This window comes from Neoarius graeffei, chromosome 11, assembly GCF_027579695.1.
Source record: "Neoarius graeffei isolate fNeoGra1 chromosome 11, fNeoGra1.pri, whole genome shotgun sequence".
Classification (NCBI taxonomy): domain Eukaryota; kingdom Metazoa; phylum Chordata; class Actinopteri; order Siluriformes; family Ariidae; genus Neoarius; species Neoarius graeffei.
This window is the reverse complement of record NC_083579.1, coordinates 66,549,871-66,575,987: the sequence shown is the minus strand read 5'-3', so window position 1 is coordinate 66,575,987 and position 26,117 is coordinate 66,549,871. Positions and strand designations below refer to the sequence as shown.

The 26,117-nt window shown below is 45.1% G+C and overlaps 1 protein-coding gene across 12 annotated transcripts in view; it reads left to right on the top strand.

Annotated features, from left to right (window-relative positions):
* The window catches only part of meis2a (Meis homeobox 2a), a 77,637-nt gene that overhangs the window by 51,393 nt on the left and 127 nt on the right, over positions 1–26,117 (top strand). For 3 of the 12 annotated variants that reach the window (XM_060934606.1, XM_060934607.1, XM_060934610.1), the window contains 4 exons: positions 2,633–2,709; positions 21,327–21,416; positions 21,738–21,836; positions 24,485–26,117. The exon at positions 24,485–26,117 is cut by the window's right edge and continues 127 nt beyond it. In XM_060934606.1, the coding sequence (XP_060790589.1) occupies positions 2,633–2,709; positions 21,327–21,416; positions 21,738–21,836; positions 24,485–24,794 (576 nt within the window). In that variant the 3' untranslated portion in view covers positions 24,795–26,117. Of the gene's footprint in view, positions 1–2,632; positions 2,710–20,088; positions 20,148–21,305; positions 21,417–21,737; positions 21,837–24,484 lie in introns of all 12 variants that reach the window. The other 9 variants (XM_060934616.1, XM_060934618.1, XM_060934615.1 and 6 more) reach the window with 5 other exon arrangements.

The following is a 26,117-nucleotide window of genomic DNA, read 5'->3' as shown; positions in this document are numbered from 1 at the left end:
AGGATAGAAGACGCAACCAAGCCTGCGTTCACTGCAGCGTGCAGAACAGGGCTGATGGGTTCCTGCTGAATGAAATAGGATTTTTGTTCAGTGTCATGTCTCTGTGGTCACAGAAAATCTCCTTACTCAGGGTTTCTTTTCCTCCTTGCTTTTTTTCCCCCGCTTGGGGTTTTAATATCTCCACTCTCCTTGATGAGACATCTTTCTTGTTTGTTCAAACCATTCATTTTGTTGCAGGCACAGAAGCATGCATTTATCACCAGGCTGTGCTGCGCCATAGCCTGCCACGGGTCGATTGATGACCCGTGCCGGGCCCATGCGGCCCAGGAAGCCTTAATACAATGTAAATGACTGAGGACCACATCAAATCTGTTGTTGTCCTCTCTGTCTCTCTCTCACACACACACACACACACACGGTATCATTACTGCCTCTGCACCATATCATGGCTCAACCCAGTTAATACGAGGAGGCTAAAGCAGAGCGTCCAGACAGTGAGCTCTGGTTATGCACTGTTGTTCAATAATGAAAGGGGGAAAAAACCCACACACGCACACATCTACACACACAAAAAAAAGGGGGGGAAAAAAAAACCTCTTACACAATCACACATGTGTCTGTGCAGGAAGGAAAATTTTAAGCTCCTTTTGCCAAAGAAATGTCATCACCTAGCAATCACAAAATGCATTTTTATGCAAGCGTTATCATATTTCTTTACCAATTTCAGAATATTAAAAGCAAGAGCATGCACAAGTACAAAACTTATTAAACATTCTTTTGCAACCTTTTCACGATCAGTTCAATTTTTGGGCTGCTTTTGTATTATTAGAAGCATTCTTTATTAATCATGGATCAAATCAGAATCTGCTCCAGCAGCTAAACTGTCCTTTTCATCCTTGTATGCGGACGCTATATTATACAGTATTTCTCAAAGGAAAATGATGACCGTGTACACATTGCACACTCTCATATTACTAAATACAAAAACAGAACTCACCTCATCACACCGAGTGTGTGTATTTAAGTGCTGCGCTTGTACAAGTGCTTGTGTTGTGTTCTTGTGTTGAATATAATAGTGAGGTATAATGTTTGTTCTGTTGTGAGCTTTGAGCACTAATCTGGCTCTTAAAGACATCTGTCACTACAGATCTGGGTTGTTTTGTCACGCTTCACAGCACAGACAGGCGAGAGAAGAGGGAAAAAAAAAAACATCCAGACCTGTCATTTCTCCTGTCTTGTATTTGGCATATTGAAGCTGACACAAATTGTGTCATTGCATCCGTGGCTGGGGAATTATATTTTCAGGTAGAGCTTGCAGCAATGGGAGATCTTTTAGAGAAATGTCTTGCTTTACTGATTTGGCCAGCCTTCGGGAGCGGTGGATGAGAAGACACCAGGGATGAGAGAAATTAGCCTCATATGTTTTCCCCGTTGTAGCATTCTAGGAACGGAAGATTTATTCTGTCCTTATTCACTCAGGCCTGGGCTTCATTCAGCAGGGGAATTCAGCAGAGTTCAGAGGAAGTGCCAAGTGAAATGATCAGCATGTTACAAACAATCTGTAGCTGTAAGAGAAAAAAAAAAGTGGAAGTGTGTGGATTTGTGGTTATCTACTGGGGGTGGAGTAGCATTTCTGCCACTGACAAACTTGTTTTACTGCCCCTAACAGGCATGTGTGTGTGCGCACAAGTTTTTATATACTACTGAGGACCAAATGTCCTCACAATGATAGTAAAATCTGACAGTTTTGACCTTGTGGGGACATTCGGATAGACCCCACAAGGAAATTGCTGGTGTTTGTGTGTGTGTATGTCTCATCTCATCTCATTATCTCTAGCTGCTTTATCCTGTTCTACAGGGTCGCAGGCAAGCTGGAGCCTATCCCAGCTGACTACGGGCGAAAGGCGGGGTACACCCTGGACAAGTCGCCAGGTCATCACAGGGCTGACACATAGACACAGACAACCATTCACACTCACACCTACGGTCAATTTAGAGTCACCAGTTAACCTAACCTGCCTGGCTTTGGACTGTTGGGGAAACCGGAGCACCCGGAGGAAACCCACGCGGACACGGGGAGAACATGCAAACTCCGCACAGAAAGGCCCTCGCCGGCCACGGGGCTCGAACCCGGACCTTCTTGCTGTGAGGCGACAGCGCTAACCACTACACCACCGTGCTGCCTGTGTGTGTATGTGTGTGTTTTTTTTTTTAAACAAAAATTGGAGAAAAAATAAATAAATTAAAGTTTCCTTTTCATTACTGAGGTTAAGGTGAGGGTTAGGTTTAGGTTTAGGGGCAGGCACAGCGTTAATTAACTTACAATCATAATTGTCAGTGGATGGAAGGTGCTCACAAGGATAGTGAGACAAACGTGTGTGTGTGTGTGTGTGTGTGTACTTGTACACATGAGCATTTGAGTAGGGTGGAGGTCATGACTAAACATGCACACCATTCTGTTCGCGTAACCAAAGTAGGTTTCTGTGTTACACAACTCACTTGGCATGAACACATGTTAAACACATAAACACCTACACTGATCTGGGTCATACAACAATAAGGTACGCATTCCTGTTTAAGCCACGAGTATATTTTTTTTAAAAAAACACTAAAGCCTGTTTCTTTTTTCCAGCACCCGTACCCATCAGAAGAACAGAAAAAGCAGCTAGCCCAAGACACAGGTCTAACCATCTTACAAGTAAATAACTGGTAAGTCAAGTCTTGATGTTGCTATCTCTGTCACCAGCATAGCTCAGTCTTTCATTTTGAAAGGTTTCACATGCCTCTCCCTTCCAGCCCAGGCTAGACTAATGCTCATAAACTGTCAAAAGCAATTTATTTACAGTCCTTCCCTTTTCCTCATCCTTCTCAACCTCCTGATCCTCCATAGCTAGCTATCAATAAAGTGTTTAGCACCAAGTCACCACTCTCTGTTTGATATATATTTATTCACTTTGATATGTTTAAGCAAAAAAGGAAGATCTTACGCCTCCGTCCATGCTCCCAACCGTGATCCTGCTTCCTCTATCACTTGCAGTGCCGACAACGTCGCCTGATCTCTTCCCCCCCCCCCCCCCCCCTACCCACACCCCCACCCCAAGCATTTTCCCATTTTTACCCATGCTATATGGTGGATTAAGGCTCTGGTGGCCTGGCCAGCACTGCCTTTGTACATGGCTTAGCACATAACTGGGGGTGGTGGATTAAATAAAAATGATCACAGAAGCAAAGAAATGATACAGGAATTACTTATCAAAATGCTCTGCCCGGTTTTATCTGTAGCTTCATTTTGTTCAGGACGTTCTGTCGGTGATGTTCAGATTAATCGAACTGACAGCTTCTTTTCACAATTCGAGGAAAGGTATTTGCACGGATTTCAGGTTTTTACACAAACTTGATTACATGGAACCCCATTTTATCATTCTAATTCCATGTACAAGGTTTTCTGTGTACAAATGAGAAGTCGCTGCCTTTTATTTGCAGCCTTTCTTAATATATTTATCAAAGCTTGCTCATTTACAGAGTGCTCTATCTGTTCTATACAGGCAGGCCGACATTAACCAAGCTTTTAGGTTTATCTGCCTTGCAGGCTCACAAGCCACCCGAGGGTCAATTGATTTTTTTTTTTTTTTTGGTTCTGTGATTCATTTTTTTCTTAACTTCATTTTTCCTGGATCACAATGAGGGACATGCCTGGAGAATTAGCCTGGTTTGTCTGCCTTATCTGGCAGCTAATTTTTTTCCTGGGGAAGTCAAGCTACTTAAATTGACCACAGGAACTGCCGTTATCTGCCTTTAATGCACCCTACAGTGTGGATTGCATTTCAATTACGCTAGTAACTAAAGATTAGCCCCCGCTTGGCTGTTTCATGCCTCTTGCTGCCGTTTCAGTGCGCCATGCACCTTAGCTATAGCAGCAGAAAATTGAGTTGCCTTGCCCGTGTCATAGTGATTAATGCAGAAGTAGACTGCTAAACTGAGAGGGGCTGGAATGAGACAGACGGAAAAGAGGGATAGAGTCAGGCAGACAGGAAATGCAAGTACCCTATTCATTTTAGGCCCTGAAATCTCAAAAACACAGCATGTAGGTAATGCTTGTGAAGAGTCTGCAGGGGTCTGGTGGATGGAAGCGTCCTCGTTATGGCTACTCTGCAGTGAGAGAGTGATAAGACCAACCCTCACGCTATTCCTTCACCAGAAGTCTTACCCGTATGAAATGGATCTTCCAGGCAAACAGTGCAAACTAACAACAACACGTTTCTGAGGTTTCGAAAGATGAGACACAGACAGGACACTTTTTTTTTTCCCTCCCACCAGCCAGGTTGAGACATTGCGTTAAGCATGTCTTTGTTCAGACAGGCTGCCCCCCACCCCCCACCCTGGTGTCTTCTTGTCCTGCTAGAGGTGGTTTAGAGATCAGGATATGACAGACCTTTGCCATATGAAATTCCTGTTGATAGGCCAAAAAGGCTCTGAATTCCTGCTCTAAACAGGCATTGTGTATGGCCTCGCTTTGATATCGGGCACTGGCGTGGATCTAGCCGGCAGTACAAAGAGATAGCAGTAAGGAGAGAGACAGGGAGAGGGCAAGAAAGAAGGTGGGGAGGGGTTGGGGTTAGGGCAACGTCTTCAGTTTCCAGTTGTCCCTTAGGGGAGGATGTGCTGAATCACTGCTTTGTCCTGAGGCACAATTGGCCCTGGAGGATGGCACAAGGGCGCTCTGTGTGAATGTCAGTAGACGGCGCACATCTCTCTCTCTCTCTCTCTCTCTCTCTCTCTCTCCTCCCTTACCTGTTCTTGTACCTGCTCTCAACTCCAGCTGTGTGCTGATGTGTGTATCTGTCATTCTACTACTTCTAACCATTCTACTACTTATTATTATTGCTCCTGATACCTGAACACACCTTCATGAGAGAGAGAGAGAGAGAGAGAGAGAGAGAGAGTAATACCTACTGTAAGACACTCCTACAGTGCAGGTTAAAGTACAGCGTGTCTGTAGATGTTTGTATCTAAAGGTGGAGCATTAATAGCTCCTCAAACAATAACCTAGTCTGATTGCTGAAATGACACAGCATCCTCGGAGATAAAGGCTGCACTGAGGTGGCTATTAGTCAGTCTTTAAACCAGCTATGATTATTTACATTTTGTGGGTTTTTGAAGTCGGGCAAGCGTAGCTTAAGTGTGGTTTGTTTAAGTTTGCACATGATAGCACGCTGTGCTGTCCTGAGGAAAAAGAGAGAAAGAAAGAGAGAGAGAGAAATGGGATGCTCCAGCTGCAGTTGTCATTCTCAAAGCCTGTGTGTTATTCTATCAGTCTGGGCTAAATGGGGCCTGACCGCATCCTTTCATGTCTCAGCATCAGGCTCAGTATGACATGCCTCTGCTTTACTCCCTAAACACACCGACCAAGCATTAGTTACCCCCTCCTTTTCCCCAGCATAGCCTGCATGGCACACCGCTGTTCCACAGTCTGAAAGATGAGTCTGATGACAGACCAACAGAGAGAGAGAGAGAGATACTAAAAAAAGGAAGGAAATCAGCTCTTGTTGGGTAGTCGCCTAGTGTGCAAGCGCTGGACCATTTCCCTGCCACCAGAGTCATCACTGCTGCCACGGCTGTGGATCACCAATAACAATAAGGAGGGCACTGTGCCACTTTCTATTTTTACCTACTCTTCCCTCTCTGCCTCGCCTATTTGTGGCGGAACAAACGGACATGGAAGCAAATGAGATTGCAAAATGGAAAGCAATAGGTAACTTATTAAAATCAGGGTGGAGAAAAAGACACTCTTCCTTGTCCTTGTTGATGAAGTCACATGAGATCATCGGTAACCTCCCACTGAAGCTCCAAAACCGGAGTTATAGTTTATCTCCACGTGCTCAAATGTTTGGATGCCACATCAGTGCAGCATTTAGGCTGATTTTCATCTTGCACTGGTGTGCACAAATTAAAACTGCCAACATTGCCATGTTACAGCTGAAATGCCCTCCCAGGCCTCTCTCACCCCTCAAGCCTGTGCCAGTGTGGACCAGCACAAGTGCTCCCTGCACTGTCAGATTTGTTAATGGCTTCGTAACTCTTGCTCCCCTTAAACACTCAAGTGAGACATGCAGAAACAGAGCTGCTTTATAATTTTTTATGATTTTTTTTATGACCAGCTTACTTGGCATGGCCAGCTGTTATGAAATTCAAAATAATAACTAACATTTTCCAAATGTAATGTAAAAATATAAATTGGCAGGATTGTGTGTCTTTTTTTAGACTCCTGATCAAGCGCATGGGATTTTTTGAAAGCAAAGGCTTTTGAGTTTAGGCACACCCACTTTTCTGGCTCTCTCTTTTGCACGCACGTACATATATAGGATATGTACATATAGAGTGTGTGTGTGTGTGTGTGTGTGTGTGTGTGTCTCCCACATGGACAGGACAGTTGACTGAAGTTGCTGGTTATCCGTTTAACATTGACCCACATGGAAATGTCAGTCCTTTTTTAGGATGCCATCTGGGAGTCCCAGCAGCAGCCATGGTGCACCGTGCTCTTTCTAAATATACAGCTGTAGAATGAAGTGGATGAGAAGAGATGAGTAGAGGCCTGGCTAGGGAGCGGCTGTAGCTGGCTGGCAGAGCAGCCACATCATCATCATCCCCCTCATTTAGGACCTACTAATTGGCAGTTAATTAGCAGAATTGACTCTGTTGTCAGATCCCAAGTGCCTCCCCCCCCACACACACACTCCCTCCCCTCCTCTCTAGGATCATTTGATCTGGATATCCCCCATAGTGCCACGGTGATAATCCGATTTCATTGTGCAGTGAGTCTCCAGCGCTTGAGTAAATACATATCTCACATTTTGGCATGAATACCAGCCCTGTCCTGTCAACACAACAGTCTGTTAATAAAGAAACATCTCAGTGTGTATCAAATATACTCTGCTTCCATGTCTACATTTTCCCCACACGGTGAGAACACATTTACATGGGTGTATATTAATGTGCATGCAGCGTTGCCAATGCTAGGTGCTGAGCGCTCGGGTGTCGTTAACAGGACCGTCCCACCTGTTAAAATGGGTGGGTGGTAGCTTGGCAAGGTCTTTATACACTTACTGTGAGTGCTGCCACTCAGCTGTGGCCACCAACTTGGCAATCACTGGCTAGTAGTGTCAGTGCCTATTCTCAACATCCTTCACGTCTTCTAATTTTCATTTTAATTGAATAGTAAAATGATAATCTCACTATCTGGAGAAAGGATGTGTGTGAATGGAGAAAGTTGGGGACGTGTATAGAGGGAAAGGAAGAGCGCAGTATAGAGGATGTGCAGTCACGTGACCCGTCCGTGTTTACTCCGGCATACTGGACGGCTTCAGGATTGTTTACCTTGCGTGAGCGTAATGGATCCAGGAAGTAATCCCCAAGAAAATTCGGAAAATACCCCATCTACATCGCGCGATAACTTGTCTAAGTTTGTTCAGCATCTTGAAGGTGACGTGAGGCAGCGTTACGTGGAAAAGTGTTCCAGGTTGGGAACTGCAGATACGTACAACTTGCCGCAATCCTTGTTCAGGGAAATTCGGAGCTGCGGTGCCGGCGATTTGCCCGATCTGGCCTACCACGACATTTATAATTTTCTCGTTAATCGTGAATCGTGTTACACTGGCAAAGCCCTCAAAGCTTACAAGAGCCTGGAAGCTTATAAATATTTTGTTGCGGGATGGGTATCCCAACTATACCTCTGGAAGGTTCCGAAGAAGAATGTCTACTTGATAACCTCACGGGTAAGTGGCATTAAGACGTTTATCATAAAGAGACTATGCAGGACGTTTTATCGTAAGAATGTTCGAAATCTAAACTCAGTTCCAGATAATGACAGGGTTGTAAATATGTATGCTTTTGTCTGAAAAAAAAATATCACAAATCACCGCTATCTTTATCTGTGCAGAATTATTATTCAATATCAGATATAAATGTATAGGGGTCACAGATATGTCCAGCTTCTATATTCAAACAAATTAAAAAATATATTTTCTTGCACCTCTATGTGCCTAAAATAACATGCATATTCTTTTTCAGTACTTTACCCAATCTGATAGGAAGAACTTTATAAACAAGTTATGCATTTGTATACATATTTTATTAAGAACATTAATATTACACGTCCATGTGAAAACCAGTTATATTTTTTTGATCACAACTTGGTGATAGGTGGTGCAGCGGACACCCATTTTGCGCGTCTCTCCTCGTCTGCGGGGAATCTATAAAATGACAGGCCCTCCTTTTGGCCCTGTCTATTGGTACAACCAAATGCTGAACAAGATATAACCATTCTCGAAAGATCTACTCCCGTCTCGTCTCGTCTCGTCTTCTTCCGCTTTTTCCGGGACCGGGTCGCGGAGGCAGCAGTCTAAGCATGGAAGCCCAAACTTCCCTTTCCCCAGACACCTCGGCCAGCTCCTCGGGAAGAACACCGAGGCGTTCCCAGGCCAGCCGAGAGACGTAGTCCCTCCAGCGTGTCCTGGGTCTTCCCCGGGGCCTCCTCCCGGGGGGACATGCCTGGAACACCTCCCCAGGGAGGCGTCCAGGAGGCATCCGAAAAAGATGCCCGAGCCACCTCAGCTGATTCCTCTCGATGTGGAGGACCAGCGGCTCTACTCCGAGCTCCTCCCGAGTGACTGTGCTTCTCACCCTATCTCTAAGGGAGCGCCCAGCCACCCTGCGAAGAAAACTCATTTTGGCCGCTTGTATCCGCGATCTTGTTCTTTCGGTCATTACCCAAAGCTCATGACCATAGGTGAGAGTTGGAACGTAGATCGACCGATAAATTGAGAGCTTCGCCTTTTGGCTCAGCTCCTTCTTCACCACGACGGACCGGTAAAGCAACCGCATCACCGCGGAGGCTGCACCGATCCGCCTGTCGATCTCATGCTCCATCCTTCCCTCACTCGTGAACAAGATCCCGAGATACTTAAACTCCTCCACTTGAGGCAAGATCTACTCCCACACACTTGATAATTAGAACGGGTTCGTCTAAGTTCTATGCGCGGCCGTGCCGTCCAAGATGGCAGATAAACAAATATCACGTGACCTCGTGACGTCACGTGCACGCTTTCTGTTGGTGTCTCTGTATTCCTCCAGTGCTTTTGGTTTGCTTTCTGTTCCTCAATGGCTTGGTTTTATTGGTGGGTCGCTTAATAACAAGGGCTGTGCACTTCAGAAGTTTGTGTGGGTGAGCAGCCTTTCTTTTTTACATAGTAATTTCTGTTTGGGGGGGGGGGGGAGTGCTGCAAAGGGCAAGAGGCCAGAAGGGAGAGAGGGGAAAGAGGGGAGAGAGAAGGAGAATACAAGGGCAAATAAGTGGGTTAATTTATTTCATTTGCAGGTATGGAGTGTAAAGGAGAGGGAGCCAGAGAGAGAGGGGGAGAGAGAGAGAGAGAGAGTGTCTAGGAGTGGAGGATTGCAGTTTTCATGAATAAGCAGCTTAATGCGCGTTGGCACCCTGAGTGAGCCTCGCTGAGTCTCCATGCGCCTCAGGCCATCTGTGAGCAGAATAGCAATTTTATTACGTTGTCATTAAACCAATTTCACAGCAGTATTGTTTGTTAATGAGCAGCCGCAAACGAGCAGAGATGTCACGTACTGGAATAGCAGCAAGATTTGTGACTTCTCCTCTCTCTCTCTCTCTTTTCCTCTCTCTTCCTTTTCTTTCACTTTTTTTTCTTTTTGCTTCCTTTTTATCTCCACCGGTCTTGTGCGCTCTCTCTCTCTCTCTCTCTCTCTCTCTCTCTCTCTCTCTCTCTCTCTTTAGAGGGAGCAAAGGCCCATAAAAGGGAAAAGTGCTTAAAGATAAAATGTAAAGTCTATACAGTCAAGGCTCTGTTTATGAGGTTCCATTTCACTTTACTGCTCATTGGATGGAATGGTTTCTCCATGGTTCTCCTCACTGTACAGCTGTAAGGGCTGTGATATTGGCCTTGATTTGTGCCACTAACGTCAGCCCCACTTTTGTTCGTCAGAGATAATAGATATCTGCGTGCTTCATTGAAAATAAGGAGCAGAACATTTTAAATGCTTTCCGAACAAGAGAGTAAAGTTTAAGCGTGTAACCGTAGTTTGATTCACATTGTCGTTAGGTTAAACATGGAAGCACATTAATCAATGAACCTTCAGTTATACCACAAAAGGGTCCTCATTGGCTATGCAAGCAGCCTGGTAGTGCTGGGATGTATGGGCCTTGTCACTGCGGCGCTTCCTGTCTGTGTACTCTGGCAGTGCTACTGAGGGGGAAAGTCGCACACAGATCAATTGGCTTTTTCCGCAGCTGACATTATTTATAGAGAGCCGTATATCAGGTCTTCCTCCCAGCCCAAGCATGGGGTAAATACAGCCCACATTAGAGAAATAAAGCCTACAGTGTGGAAAGGCTATGAGAGAGAGAGATGAAAAAGAGGGGTGGGATTGAGGGAGACTAGTGTTGTGTGGTGCATTCTTCCTGCTGACATTGCAACAGAATAAAAGGGCATTAGTTAAAAAGAGAATGTCCAAGTAAGGGTGTGGGCCTCCAGACTGAAGTATGAACAGTGAATTGAGTTTATCATTATAAAAGTGTGGTAGGCTGGTGAGTGGTAGGTTTAACAGGTGCATACGGCTGAGCCTGGGGGTGTGAAGAGAATGAGAAGGGGTGTGGGTCATAACAGGCAGCTCCTGACATGACTGATCCAAAATAATCTCCTCCAACCTGGCCGTCCGGCATTCTCACCTTGTTCAGACATGCTTTTTCTCTCTCTGGATGCTTATTCCTCCCTTGCTTATTCACTCACTCAACCTCATAATCACATCCGCAAACAAGGCCCTAATGTATTTCTAGTACCGGTTTGCTGCTTTCTTTAGAGCCTGAATTTTATCGCCGGTGCCCTGTGATGTAGAGGTGCATGCCAATAACCCCATCATGGAAGACACAATAAATCAATAGTCTGTTTTTGTTTCTGTAAGCACCTCATGCCAAAGAGCAAGGCTGTTACGGATGAGGTAGCATCACAACGAGTGCCAGAACACTACATAGAAACAATTCACACACTGGAATGCGTCCCAAATTTGCATGGATACCAGAGTGGTAATTTGCCGTTTTGTAAAGCCGCTGAAAAATAGAAAAATAAAACCAGCACCGTCGCCTTTAACTCTGTGGAGTTATCAAAGCAGGCAGGCCGCTATCATGACCATTCAGCACGGTTGAGCTTGGAAACACAATAGAGCTCCATCACCCACCTCATCGCCCGCACTTGGCCTTATGAATATTTATCAAGCCATCGCAAGGGTGATGTTTCAATTTGAGCATGTGCAGAACAACTGTCCTACCCCAAAAGCTGGTAGATGAGACGGAAGCAGAAGGTCAGAAATTGCCGGGTGTTTTGGTTGGTGACAAGCACCAGTTGTGAAGCTCTGCACTGAGCACAAGGTGTTTATTGCATTCACATTTTTGTTTTTCTCTTAAATGGTACCCTTTTGGCTCGAACAATTTTACTAAAAGAGGAGAGAAACTATCTCTCTTACTATGTCTCATTCTCTGTTCTCCTTATGGCTCTGATGTAAAGGGAGGTTCAATGCTTTGCTGCAGGATTTTCATTAGTGAGAGTAGGAGTGTGTGTCAGGAGAGGAATGGAAACTCTCACTCACTACACCACTTCCAGTCTCCACAATCTATCCTGTAGGTCCATAGGTCCTGGGGTGGAACAGTGAGATAGAAGGGAAAATGAGAACAACATTATTTTTAGAGTTCATCTCGCTGACTCATCTTGCTACTACTGGCTTAGTAGTGATGCTTGAACATGGGCTAATCTGAACAGAACTGTTCTTGAAGAAGATCCAGGAATGGATGGACAGATGCCATGGCGAAGCCACGCCGGCGTACATTAGCGGTGTGAGGAGGACATGCACACCTCTACGCGCACAGCTTCAGGGCTGAACTAGTCCTCGCGGGGGGTCATGGGGTCAATCCTTCTAGCACACTGGACTATTTATACTGGTGATGTGTTGTTTAGCTTGTCGCCCTCAAACATGCCTGGAGGTTTAACGTGTGTGTGTGTGTGTGTGTGTGTGTGTGTGTGTGTGTGTACTGAGCCGAGTGCCACATCAATTATTCAAGAGAGGTTCCAGAAAAGCAAGATGTTTAACTGCTGGACCTTACTGTCTCTCATTTTCAGGGCTGATATAGTGCTCATAAACACAACTAAACAGGCACAAATGCACACTGGCGATGGATATCCCAAGGGAGGAAGACGTTTTAGGAACCTTCTAAACTTTTGTTTTTCTATTCCTACGCCAAGGCTGGTAGCATCCATGTTTCAGGCATGAGGGCAATGTGGTAGACTCTTTCTCTCTCTGTCTCTCCATTTGCAGCTTAAGATGACTTTTTCTAATTGCTGAGATGTTGCATTTTCACTGCCCTACATTCACCACTCCCTCAGAAGACAAAGGGGAAAAGGGAAGGAAAATGGGGGCAGCCTTCTACCTACTTTGTGTTTTCTCTGTCTCTTCGAAACCCTCATGTGCAATTCAGCGGTATTTGTGTTATGTAAGAAGAATATTTGAAGTCCCTCTATACAGGCCTCCCTCTCTCGTGGCAGTGGCCCATTATATTCCCCACTAGAAGCTCAGAGAGAAAGACGTTTGATATGAGGCAAAGGAAATAGATTGGCCTTATTTCCTGTCTGACTGTAGCCGCACAGGCACTCGCGTTGCCAAGATGATCTAGTCAATTGACGCTCAATTTCGTTTGAAATCTCACGCCTCTGTGGCGTCATTATCAGGTTCCCCTGGTAATCCACAAAGCCGTCTGTTTAGTTCCTGACAATATGAGGAGTCGTGGAGTCTGTTACTCGATTACCAAGGCTTACGGGACGGGAGGGAGAGTAGAAAGAGAGTAGGTGGAATAAAAGGCAGTAGAGAGAAAAAAGGGCCCATATTTCTGATAGCATGAAGAAAATGTGAGGTGAGGGTGCAGGGAAATGGAGATTGTACCTGCCCTCCCTGCCACGCTGCACAAAGGACTCAAACACAGCTCAATGGAAAGAGAAAACAGGGGTGAGGGGTGATCAGGGACAGGCCCCAGGCCCTTCTACACTGAAGAGAATGAGACCACCGACCCCAATGCATGACCTTCTCATTTCTAGGAGGTTGTGTGATGATAGAGACTCACTACCTCTCCCTGGCTGTGGTCAATAAGAGGCAGAAAATTGAGAGCATTAAAGACTGAATTGAATGACTAGGCAGGAATACAGGACCCCCCCAATCCCCCCTGCACTGACCTGACATGCGACAAGGTTCTGGGCAACACCTGCCCTCACCATTTACCCTCAAACACCCTTGTCTTCGTTTGCGTGTGTGTGTGTGTGTGTGTGTGTGTGTGTGTGTGAATTTGACATGTGTCAGTCTGCTCATCGTTTTATATGCTGCTCCCATATGAAATAACCTGAGCAGGAAAGGTGAGTTGAGATTCTTTTGAGGAATGAGACTACCTTACAGCACTGGCCACCTCTGTCAGTCTCTATATGTGCGAGGTAAACACACATGGAGTTACGTCGACAAACGCAAGGTGTTTCAAAAGGCGCTTCAAAAAGGTGAAAAAATACCCCAAAATATAGCTGTTTCTCTGTGGTACATGAACTGCAGGGAAAAGAAAGAGACTGGCTTATGCACTACTATATACCCTCATCAAAAGGGGGGTTTCTATGGGGGTATGCGTGTGGGGGGGGGGTGAGCGAATGTGGACAGACTCCTAATAATTCTACTGGCAGTGATAATCAAAAATAATAGCACTGGTAAAAACATTCCAGAGCAAAGGTGCCTGCGTAGAGAAGAAAGGGGATTAATGAGGGGGAAAGATTAGGTGCTGCCTGAAAGTGAAAGCTCAAGAGAGTGAGAAAGAAGAAAAAAGGTACATTCTTCTCTCCAAGGAGCTGAAAACTGGTAGTGCTAGTGTAGGTTAGCTGTGCTTGGTTGCTGCATGAAGAAGGCCTCGTTCACACAGGTGTGTTGACGCCTGGGGCTGCCTTGGCCTCAGCCCATTCCATTCACAGACTGATTTGAACAATAACTACCATATATCTTAAAGCAGGGAGTGGGGGAGCGTCAAAAGGAGATGCCTGTGAGCTGTGTTGGGGCCAAGAAAAACCTCGGTGCAGTTGTCAGAGCTTGTTGATCTAGCAAGAAAAAGCAGGAGAGTTTTTTTTTTTTTTCTCGCTCGGCCCCTTCCTTTTTGCCCCTCACCCCCCTATCAACTCATCTCCAACAGATTCGGCTGGTTTTGTGCCGCAGGACAGAATGGGGAGAGCAGAATTGGAAGAACAAAGTCGTGCTGTACGAACCAGCAGCTGCTGCTCGCAGGATCAAAGGCGCGACAACCCGGGCTTCCTGGCCTGCGCCACCACACAAGGTGTTTGACAGACAGTTAACAGCTGGACCCGTTCCTTCCACACAGGGGTAGACTTGGACTGTCCAGCAGACTTGGGGTGACATCTCTCAGTGGGGTGTTCCCCGCCTGTGCATGGGTTTGTATCTAAGTGAGAATGTGCCACAGGTGCTACAGTTCCACACTGCCTCCCAGTCATGTTTATATCTGTGTAATTGCCATGAAAGGGAGAATTATAGAGAAGCATCAGTTCTCTTTTCCACAGTTCTGGCACTCCAGATCTCACGGCTGAGTGGAGACGTTCTAGTGCGGCAAAGACTTTTTTAAATGTCTCTCATTATCTCTAGCCGCTTTATCCTTCTACAGGGTCGCAGGCAAGCTGGAGCCTATCCCAGCTGACTACGGGCGAAAGGCGGGGTACACCCTGGACAAGTCGCCAGGTCATCACAGGGCTGACACATAGACACAGACAACCATTCACACTCGCATTCACACCTACAGTCAATTTAGAGTCACCAGTTAACCTAACCTGCATGTCTTTGGACTGTGGGGGAAACCGGAGCACCCGGAGGAAACCCACGCGGACACGGGGAGAACATGCAAACTCCACACAGAAAGGCCCTCGCCGGCCACGGGGCTCGAACCCAGGACCTTCTTGCTGTGAGGCGACAGCGCTAACCACTACACCACCGTGCCGCCTTTTTTAAATGTATTTATTTTTATTATTATTTTTATTTTTTACATGGAGCTCGACTGCTCTGATGGATGTCAATCTGGAATCTCTGAAATGGATTCAGCCATCGCAGCATGTCTGGAGACAGAGCCAGAGTCATTGCTTTGCTGTGAATGCAGCATGATGCTCCAGAGAGAGCGAGCGAGAGAGAGAGAGAGAGGCACAGAGAGAGTGCCGCAGTGCTATTGATTTATTTTAATTAGCAGCTCATTAAATTGTGTCAGTTTGCAAAACAAATGTATAATTCTTTGTCTGATTTTCCACTTGGATCTTAATGACTCCTGCTGACGAGAAACCGGTGCAGGAAAATAGCTCAGAGAGACAGAGAGCGAGAGAACAAGTACAAATTCTCTTCATATGTGACAGAGAGGAATGCAGCAGGAGTTGGGGGGAGAGCTGAAGCCTGTGGAAAAAAAGGTGGGAGAGGGAGAGGAATGGCAGGGCTAAGGGAGGAAATGAAGCGGTGAAATCTGCCAAGGTAAGAAAAGGTGAAGCACTTTTCCTTTCGAAGAGGAGCAGCGGAGAACTATGTAAACACCACAATGGTCTGAACATAGGCTCCCACAGCCCTCATCCAAAAGAGACACGCATACACACACGATCCTGCTCAGCTTGCTCTCCCATCTGTACTGAATCAAGCGACAGGCTGAGGTAATGCTTGCCGCGTTATGTCTCCCGACTCCTGTTTTAAGTTAAAGAAGAGAAAGATCTCACGGGCAGGAGGCAGCCTCTACACACTCCTCCCCGCTCTCCCAGCGTCACTCGGTTTTTCTCCACCCCTCCTCTGTACTGGCTCTGAATAGATCCTCTCAGATAGTTTATGATAAATCCACAGATAGGCACAAGCTGGCAACCAGCTAAAATAGTTACTTTGTCTGTCTAGCAGGCCGATATGAAATCTGTATTTACCCCGTAGCAGATTAGAGGCCGCTGGTGGCCTGCAGACACACGCCTGACCCTGTTAGTGGGTGATAATTGGGACATGTTTGCTTTTATTAAACCCAAGCTTCCCAGGTTTAATCTGTGTACACTTCCCAGGTCAAAGTTGAAACTGAAGCGATTTTTCTCCTTAAGCCATTTTTTTTAAAAAATCTTACTCGAGAGTGAGGTACTTAATTTTGTTTTGAGGTTTTCTGTTAGGACTAGAATTTAATTGGCAGTAGACAGCAATGCTGTTAAACTATAATCGTTAAGTTTAGTCTGAGAGTGCTGTATTTTGTTTGAGGAAAGATAAACATTTTTGCTAGAATATACGATATCCCTTCGCAGCCATTTGGCTGGAATGATTTTGACTTAACGTCACTCATTTTGCACATTTGTGCACGCTTCTGAAAGCTTCTCAGTCGGCGTGCTGCCCAGTTTAAACCACTCTAGCCCCAAGTATCACCAGATACCTCCAAGCAGTGTGGTCGTGCTGGGTGTTTTGCTCAGTCACTGCAAACTTGTCAAACAAGTGACCCTAGTCCTGACTGGCTACACTTGCCCACCATGATTGGTTGGGGCACAGTAATGGGGTGTCTCTCTTGGCTGGGCTCCAGGACAAGGCAGTTTTCTGAGAGATGGAATACTGACGACATGAGCTAGTTACCAAGTGTGGCCACACTACAGATCCCCCCCTCCCAATCCATACACTGGGACAGTCCATTAATTCAGCAGGGCAAGCGTTGGTGCCTTCCAAAACTTGTGTGTAGGATTACTGGATTACCCCATGTGACGTGAACGAAAATGTAGTCGAGAGTGCAGGAGCCTGATGCATAGCCTGTTTACCACACTTTCCGGCCTGCATATATAGAAGCTCCCCTTGGGGTGTTTTAAGTTGAGATTTCTGGTTGGGCAGAGAGTGTTGATGTAGCTCCATGCTAGATTGATGTCAAGTGGACTCCTGCAGCTCTGTCTCCATTATTCCTGTTTGCACTGGCAGTGGCTTGTGTATAGCGCTGCTCTAAATCTTAGTGAAAGTGATCCACTGACAGAGCGTCTCATGAAGGAAGAGAAGAACTGACACGGTTCCTCTACGGTTTCCACATAACAAACGGCTATATGTTTTTCTTTTATTATTTTGCCCTTGCAAAAGTTTTTTTTTTCCTTCCATTTTCCTGTGTCTTCGAAAATACTCTTAAAGATGGCCTCGTCGCTTTGTTGTCTTTCACTCCTCGATTGATTTGTAAAAGCTGCCAGCCTACACATTAAACACAGCCAGAGTGCCAGGCTTTTTTTTTTTTTTATCTCCTGCTGTAATGTACACATTCTGTCGAGTATCCAGAGAAATGACCTTTCAGTGACCCCTTCACCTAGCCTTTAATTATTTGTTTGAAGACAGCATGGAGTTCCCATGCTGGGTGTAGGGGACAGGGGGAGGGGTGATAATACGAGTCAGTATGTTCACAGGGGAATGTTCAGCAGTTTGTGTGTGTGTGTGCGTGTGTGTGCGTGTGTGTGTGTGTGTGTGTGTGTGTGTGAGAGAGAGAGAGAGAGAGAGAGAGAGAGAGAGAGGGGCAGTATATAATGTTATGCAGGCTCAGGCTATAATAAGTACTCTACCAGATGTAAATAATAAAAATGGTAGTAAGACTTTGGAAGTACCCGTCCTCGTGGCTGGACTCGGTACACATTTGGGACTCGCACAGGGAGGTAGAGGTTGCGGTTAGGTCCCCTTAGTCTGTGTGTGAGAGCCTGAGTGTGTTTCGGCAGGCCTCTGCTCCGCTGTGCCAGCTCAAGCTGCTTTTCTCTGGAGGCTTGGCATGGGTGTTGTTCTAAGCACACCCCATTAGCAGCTCATGGGAGGAGGGAAAACAGTGTTATCAAGCCCAGCTCTGATAATCTCAATTGGCTTTACTCAAACTGATAAAAGGCGCTTTGGGGGCAGAAGAGGGCCCTGGTCAGCCCCCACTGTGTTACTGTGGCAACAGCTTGGAGAAGGAAAACAGACGCTGTGGTGTGTGTGTGTGTGTGTGTGTGTGTGTGTGTGTGTGTGTGTGTGTTGTATTGTGCAAAGATGTGTCCAGCGGGGACGGCACTGACATGAAGAGGTCAATCCCGGTGGCAGCTGTTTAAGAAATACATGAATAACTTTGCGAAAATGTGTGTGTGTGTGTGTGTGTGTTATGTGGAGCATGTTTGTTCAAGGGCAATTTTTACCAATTTGCAGATAGCACGGTATAATATAATAATGCAAAAATGCACTAATATAATAAAGCATTTCTAAACGATTTCTAGATAAACCCTGTTTACTGGTATGTATAATTATTTCTCATCTTGGCTCAATATGCTCTGATAGAAAGTGGGTATGTTCCTCACCTGTGAGAAACATTCCTAACATTACGTGTTTATGGTCCAGTTCTGGGAGCATGGCGAAGGGGGAGGGTGCACATGGTTCTGATTTGAGCCTTCGAGAGCTTTAAGGCAGCAAGTTAAAGCTCCGTAGAGCTTGGCAAGCCTCGATTTTGCTGCCTGTCCAGAAAATCCTGACAGGAGGGATTTTTTTTTTTTTTCCCTGTGTTTACATGCCAGAGATTAAATCTTGACCTCACTACAGGGATAGTGGCATTTTCTGACAACAAAGACAGCCCTTAGAAAGGATATGATGCGTAACTTTGATTTCAATTAGCCCTGGGGATGATTATGAATTATTTGGTTTAAAAAAAAAAAAAATTATATGTAATATCCAGGTGTGCTCCAATTGCTCTGCCGTAGTACGGTGACCTTTGTTAATACCAACTGATTCTTACTTTAATCTCTAAGCCACTCATCTCTTGAAGTCAAAAAGAAACATTCCGTACACTTGGAAGAAATGAGCCAGACTTCTTTTTCCCAGCTGTGTATTTTGTAAATTTAAGACTGTCACTTTGAAAGCCCAGATTACAGGTATTTAAGTTAATAGGAGAAGGTATGGGCAGGTATCAGGGGTTCATGAGGGATTAGGGACCCAAATTGATTCCAGTTCTCCTTTGCATCTAATGACCAGTCCTGTAGCATTGCTCTGGGTGAGTTGGGCTACGTCTCCTACTGCTGTTCAGTCGGCATAGCCTGGCCATGATTGTAACCTCTCTCTAATATCAAACACATGTTGGTACCTGTAGCCCTAACATCTCGGTGCAGTCCGGGTGTGTTAAAAGAGTGCCTTTTCATTCAGCATAGAGTGGCGTGTCTTTGACTTGACACGGCCTTGGGTGTCCCATTCTGCCTGAAAGAAAGGGCTTCCCTGGCTGGCACTAACCTTGTGGTGACCCTGCAGGCTTTACAGTGCAAATCAGCAGGAGAGAGCAGGACCAGGGTGGCTTTGTGGAACTGCACTTATTTGCCACTGCGATGGTGATAAAACTTCAGACAGCCTAATTGATGGGCTTGCTGACATAACAATACCTCGTGAAAGCACAGAGGGGCAGTGCCTGGTCCTCGTTTAAAGACATCTGGGAGGGGAGCAAAAGCCCCCTACAATGCAGCCAGAAAGGGGGGCATGGAGAAGGCCAGTGAAAGACTGAAAGGAACCATTTGTGTCTTGGCCCTCACAAACTTTTAACTTATTCTGAATTTCTAATGAGCGATAACCCACTAAGAGTAACATTTATGTGCACGAGAAGACCGGTGTGAAGGTGCGGCGCGAAGAGCCCCAGAGTGTCAGATGCAAAGTGGCCTCACCACAACTACATGCAATGCTTGTGGAATGTCTTTTGAGTAGCCATAGTTACCAAAAGTAATCAAAAGCTTTATTAAGCTGAAGGAATACATCATAAGGGACATTAAAAGGATACCACTTTGGGCTCCCAAGCCTGAACACAATCGCTCCTTTGTTGATGTTTCTCGGTTTTGATTGCTTTTCGAGGAGCTAGCCGCTAATGCAGCCATAAAGTCATGCAAATGGCTTTGTCTTGATTGTGCTCTGTAATGAATATTTGTCTCCTTTAATGGTAGGTGATTTAAAGTCTCTGTTCTTTGCCTCGGTCTTGTCTTTTCCCAGGTTCATTAATGCCAGAAGAAGAATAGTACAGCCCATGATTGACCAGTCAAATCGAGCAGGTAAAACCATCGCTCTCTGTTCCTCTGCTCCCTGTTCCAATCAGGTCTTTGGCAGATAAACATTCACACACACAGTCTGCCATTATGGAAAGAAGTCCTCCTCCTTTTCCCGTCCTCTGCTTTCCTGCATCCTCAGTGGGGCATGTGCCAATATGACCAAGCATGTTAGCTGATGGCTCTAATTAGATGTTCCCAATCTAGCTTGTTAGAGGTACATTAGCACACATTCTCTGTGAAATGCTAATTGGCCACAGGAGTACTTTAGAGGAATGTGTAGAACGTTTAACTGTCTCCATAATATGCTTCATAATATGCTCCTTGTAATTCTTAGTCATTAATTCGTTTTGAAAATATGAAGCAAGAATCCAGAGGGTTTTGTGGTTATTGATTTAGTTCTGATTTCTGCCTCTGGCTTACAGGTATAGACAGAGCTGCTATTTTTGTAAAAGGATGAAAAAGACTACACATTGTAAATTGATTAGATGTTGATTTGCCATATCTTCTGGAAGCCCATCTGCAGATGATTCAGAAGCACAGCATGATGATAAACTCCAAAATGGTCCATCAGCAATTTATGACGTACAAAATGATCAGTTTACCCTTAAAAATATTTGGGGATTTTATCGACGTAACATTTGGAAGAAGTCCATATTGCGAAGGGAATTGTGTAAATGATGTGAAGCTTTTACTGAATTAGGATGTTCTGAAATTGCGCCTCCTGGCACGCGTGCTGGAATACGTTATGACTGTTTGAATGCATGATGTCGCAATCAGCATACTTTCCAAATACAGCATGACTAACTACTTCTCATAATGTTATGGTGATAACACACAAGTGCTCATAATAGCAGCATGAGATTTTAGTAACAGAAACTAAAATGTGTGGGCTGGTTGAGCCTGTATTTTTATTTTTTTTTCAGAGAACTCAGATGCTTTCTGTTTTCACTTTACTGGAGAGGTTGCTTGATTTGTCCTCCTCTTGTGACAAACGTGCATGTGTGTATTGGACTGGCTCTGCAAGTTTGCATATTGGGTCTTGGACTCATGAATGTATCACAATGCCTAATAGTGTGTTTGGGCTAGAGCTGGGATATTTGCTCATTGTCTGGTATGTCTTCTCTTCTTCTCCCCTCTTGTCCACGTTTTGACTACAATCAGGTTTTCTTCTTGATCCTTCAGTGAGCCAGGGAGCAGCATACAGTCCAGAGGGTCAGCCCATGGGCAGCTTTGTGCTGGATGGCCAGCAACACATGGGAATCCGGCCAGCAGGTAAGCGCACGTCTGACCCTCCGATGCCCAGTTACTAACCACTGTCTCGAACTGATCAGTACTCATTCCTGGTTTCGTTCTGGTTTAGCTCTTGGTCTGCTTTGCTTCTCCAAGCATGCTATTTCAATCTCTCCATGCCTGCCGCCTGTTTAATCTCATTCGTTATTGATCTTGGGCACCAATTTCAGTCAACAGGTGCTTCTCTTGGGTGGAACATCCCTCTGTATCTTTCTGTTGCTGTGTCTTTCCCTCTATAGTGGTGGGCTCTGTTCTGACTGTCTGTGACTCATATCCCTCTCTGGTGTTTCTCTCCTTTTCCAGGGCCTATGAGCGGAATGGGGATGAATATGGGCATGGATGGGCAATGGCACTACATGTAACCCCCCACCTTGTAAAACAAAACTCAATGAAAAGGGGGAAGTAAGTACACTGGTGCTTTTCCTTCCATGTTCTTTTTTTTCCACTCTTTGAATCTCCATGATACTGACCCTAAATAACAGCAAACACATTCCACACATAACCTCCAAACCCCTGGTGCACAGTGTGTTGGATGAGCCTACTATGGTTTTAATAGGAAAGAAGGAAGTATTGCAATGCCCACCCTGGAGGAGCGGACTTGTGGCGCCAGACGCCAGGGGAAGAAAAAGCAAAGGAGAAAAGCACTGGCCACAAATTTATTTATCACAACAGTGGCATTGCTCTCCCCATCTCCGGCAGCCAATGCAAATGTTGGACATTTAGGGAAAAAATAACATCTCCAGGGGCAGGGGCTGACGGGGAGAAATTAAGCAGGCTCCAGTGAAGCGATAAAGAAGGAGAAGTGAAACTGTCCTCAGAGTGACATAAATCTGTCTGGGGAAGGATTGATGCCCAAATTATCTTATATGCAAAGCCGGGAACGCCGCAGTACATTATGGTCCCTGGGCAAGATATACGGGCCGAGGGTGACACGACCGATCCTTCACTGGGAGGAACCCGTGTGTTTTGATTATTTTTTACAGGGGAGAGAGGAGGGGGCACTGAATCCCAAACATAAGATCCAGAGACAGGAGATGCCGAGATAAATTCAAAGGGATGCAGACGTTAAAGAATGGCCGCATATAAAGGGGGGGGGGGATTTCTCTTCTCTCGCTCTCTCGCTTTTTCTTTCTCTCCAAGGCTAAATGGCTGTTGCCTGATTAAGACACCCATTACACCTCCCGCCAGCACTGTGGCGCTGACATTTGAGAAATCAAGACATATCACATCCCAAAGGCGCCAGGGCAGAGGAAATTTTATTTAACACCTAAACTCCTCTGCTCAATGAGGCACAATATAATAACACTTACCTTGATTAAAAGAACCCTTTATATGTAAATAGGCAGTGGATTTTCCAAAGGGTCACCATGACGATTCTTTTGACAGCCTATTTCCAAACCCCCCTCTACCAACATCACCACCACCACCACACTGCTAATGGAGTCAAAAATGCAGAGAGCAATGTTCCCTAAAACAGCCACAGAGAGACAACATTTGCTCAGCTTGGATAATTCTTAATATAGGCTATATACTTTCTAGACTATTTAATTACATAACATATTTTATGCTTCATGACCAATTACATTAATAGCTTAATACAGAGGAATATTACCCTCTCTTGATTTGATTATGCAGCCACACAATATGGTATATTTGGTAGTTAATTATCATCAGCCATTGAGCAGACTGCTCTGCTGGAGCAGGCAGAGAGAGTAGGCCGGTCCAGGCGGCATTATTGTCCTCAGATGGTTTTACCACTCCTGTTAATAAAGGGGTGGGGGGGCTGCACAGATCTACTTAACAGAATGACTGCAGCTTACAAGACTTGAGATTACCAGCTTACAGTGTCAAAAACATCTGCTGGGCCTTTTAACAGGAGCCGATTTAGGTTATATGGAGGCGAGTGCACTCCTGCTGCCCTCTCTGGCTCGATTGATTTACTTTTTTTTATGGCGGCGATAGCGGGCTTTTAAAAGAGCGCGTTAACAAACGTGCATTCGAATGAAATGAAGTAAGGTGGGAAGCGAGCGTTCAAAAATGACGCGTCTTTCAACCAACAAGATCGCTCGTTAATCTTACCCTCACCTGCTCTTTTTCCCCTTTGCGAGCCCTCCTGGGTAATTTCTTAATTGCAGGGTACCAAGGTAGAGGAATGCAGAGAGTGAGCATGCTTGATGACCTTGGGGCGACCCCCTCTTCCCCCGCCTTAACTGGCCGTTGCTAATCCCCTAGGGGTTCGCATTACAAAGCAGGGCAGTCCAGGCCTCCGCTGTCCCCTGGCCTGCTCCACACCCATACCTGCAAACCCACAGTACGGCACCGTGGCACTAATGACCTCCGACATGCAGCATATTTACACGTGAACTTCAGGAGGTTTTTTTTTTCTTCAAAATTTTCTGTGCACATATTTTTTTTGCGTCTTCACATCCTTCGTACGTTATGTTTTTCTCTGAAACGCTTCCACTACCATAGTTTCCAGTTTTCCTTTGCTTTCTAAAAAGGTTCCCTTAAGAGGAAAATATCTATTATGTGCAATTCTCATGTTGTGATAGTTAACTGAACCCCGAAATTATTTAATACTTTAGTTAAAGGGATTTAAATCAAATATGACCACTAAACTCAGCTGGGAATTGGGTGTATATGCAGGTTTCTTTGCATGTTACCAGTTTGCAATGTCAGTGGATGGATGTGCAGATCACTTTACAGCATGAGAAGTGAGCAGGAATGTATCGGGCTGACTATATCCCACAAGGCCCTGAAATACTGCAGTGTAGTTTTTCATGTGTCCTACACACTCAGTGCGCTACATGAGCAAAAAGACTGTGATGTGGATTTGCTCTGTGTTTAATCAAATATCCAATTTAATGCTTAGCGTGCCATTTGGTACGGAAAACTATAGAAGAGGGATTGAATTCCTCTAGTGCTTATTTTTTTCTGTTCTGTACTGCAATCGTGAGACACTAGCTTATGCATAATGGTGTGTATGAGTGTATACAGGATGAGTGTAAGTGAGATTGTTGACCCTTTGTGTGTGTGTGTGTGTGTTGCAGGTCTGCAGGGCATGCCAGGGGAGTACGTACCTCAGAGTGGTCCTATGGGCATGAGCATGGCACCGCTACCTTATTCTTCTCCACCTCCTCCTCCTCCACAGATGCCACCACACCTCTCTCAGCTACGACACGGACCCCCGCTGCACTACGTTCCGGGCCACGTGCCTCCTCACCCCGCCATGCTGATGCACGGAGGACCTCCTCCTCCTCATCCCGTCATGAGCATGTCTGCACAGAGCCCCCCTATTCTCACCCCCATCGACCACAGCACTGGTGGACAAGGCCTGGACATTCACGCCCAGTAGTGTAAAGGGAACCAGACAAGAGCAAGCAATCTCCCCCTCCCCGCCCTGCCCGCCCACTCCACTAAAGTGATTTTTTTGTGACTATTTTTAAGAACAGAATGAAAATGGAACAATTTTGACCAGAAATTAAACACTCAAAATATGGAATTCCAGATTGAGCTGTGATAATTTTTTTAATCTTGTCAAATTTGTTACTTTCATCGATGGAGGACCAAGCTGACAAGAACACTTTGTAAAGTCTTGGGCTTTTGTTAAAGATCAACAGAAGACATTTTGGACTTATTGCACAATAGTGCAAACTGAAATAAACACATACACACACACATACACGTACACGCACTCACTGACACATGCTCTCGTTTAAACCATTTTAAATAAATAATTCTGGAAGATTAAAAAAAGACAATAGAGACTCCAAGAGTTACAACTACTGTAGTATAAAAGTATAGACACTAAGTTAAAACTTGTGCATTTTGGTTGATCACTTGATTTATGTTTCCAGACCTAGCGCTAGAATTAAAGGTTAAATCCCTGCTTTTCACACTGTGCGTGCTGTTCCCTGAGGGAGAGATGGTCTCATTGCAGCAATAAAAAAAATAAAATAAAATAAAGGAAGCAACATCTCTGAAACATATTGGCACTAACACTAAGACCTGAGCAGGCAGTGGACCCGTCCCAATAAGGACCAGAAGTAGCACTCTACAGAGAGGCTGCTGAGCGAAGCCTGCTCTCTCTGTCTGATTCAACACGAACCTTTATTTCAGGCCCCTCTTTTTTGAATGTTTCCCTGTAGGTAAAGTTCTTAGTTTGAATTGCCCAAGCACTGGATTGTGTTGGTTTTATACATTTTTATTTTATTATTATTTTTTTTTTTTGTATCATGGACTCTCTATCACGGAAGAGCCTATTGAAGGAAGCATATCCATTGAAAAGCAACATCCCACTGTAGTTTCCATGCCTCTGGATCAACATGCGCACCATATGGACAGCACACACACACACACACACACACTATGGTGGATTCTTTGGCACTTAGAGAAGCTATTGGTGGTCGATGCACCAAAAAAAACTTTAAAAAAAGAAGAAGAGGAAAAAAAAAGAACTTAAATTATGAACTCAAAGCTTGGAGAAGAGCTAAGAGAATATTGTAACAAACTTCGTACAGAGTTCAGTCTATTAATTGTTTCCTGTTAGATATTCTATGTGTTTACCTCAATTGAAAAAAAGAATGTTTTTTGCTAGTTTCAGATCTGCTGTGGCATTGATATTGTATGTCCATGAATTCCTTCCTTTTTCAGCACGTGTTCCTCACTAGATGATAAAGATGC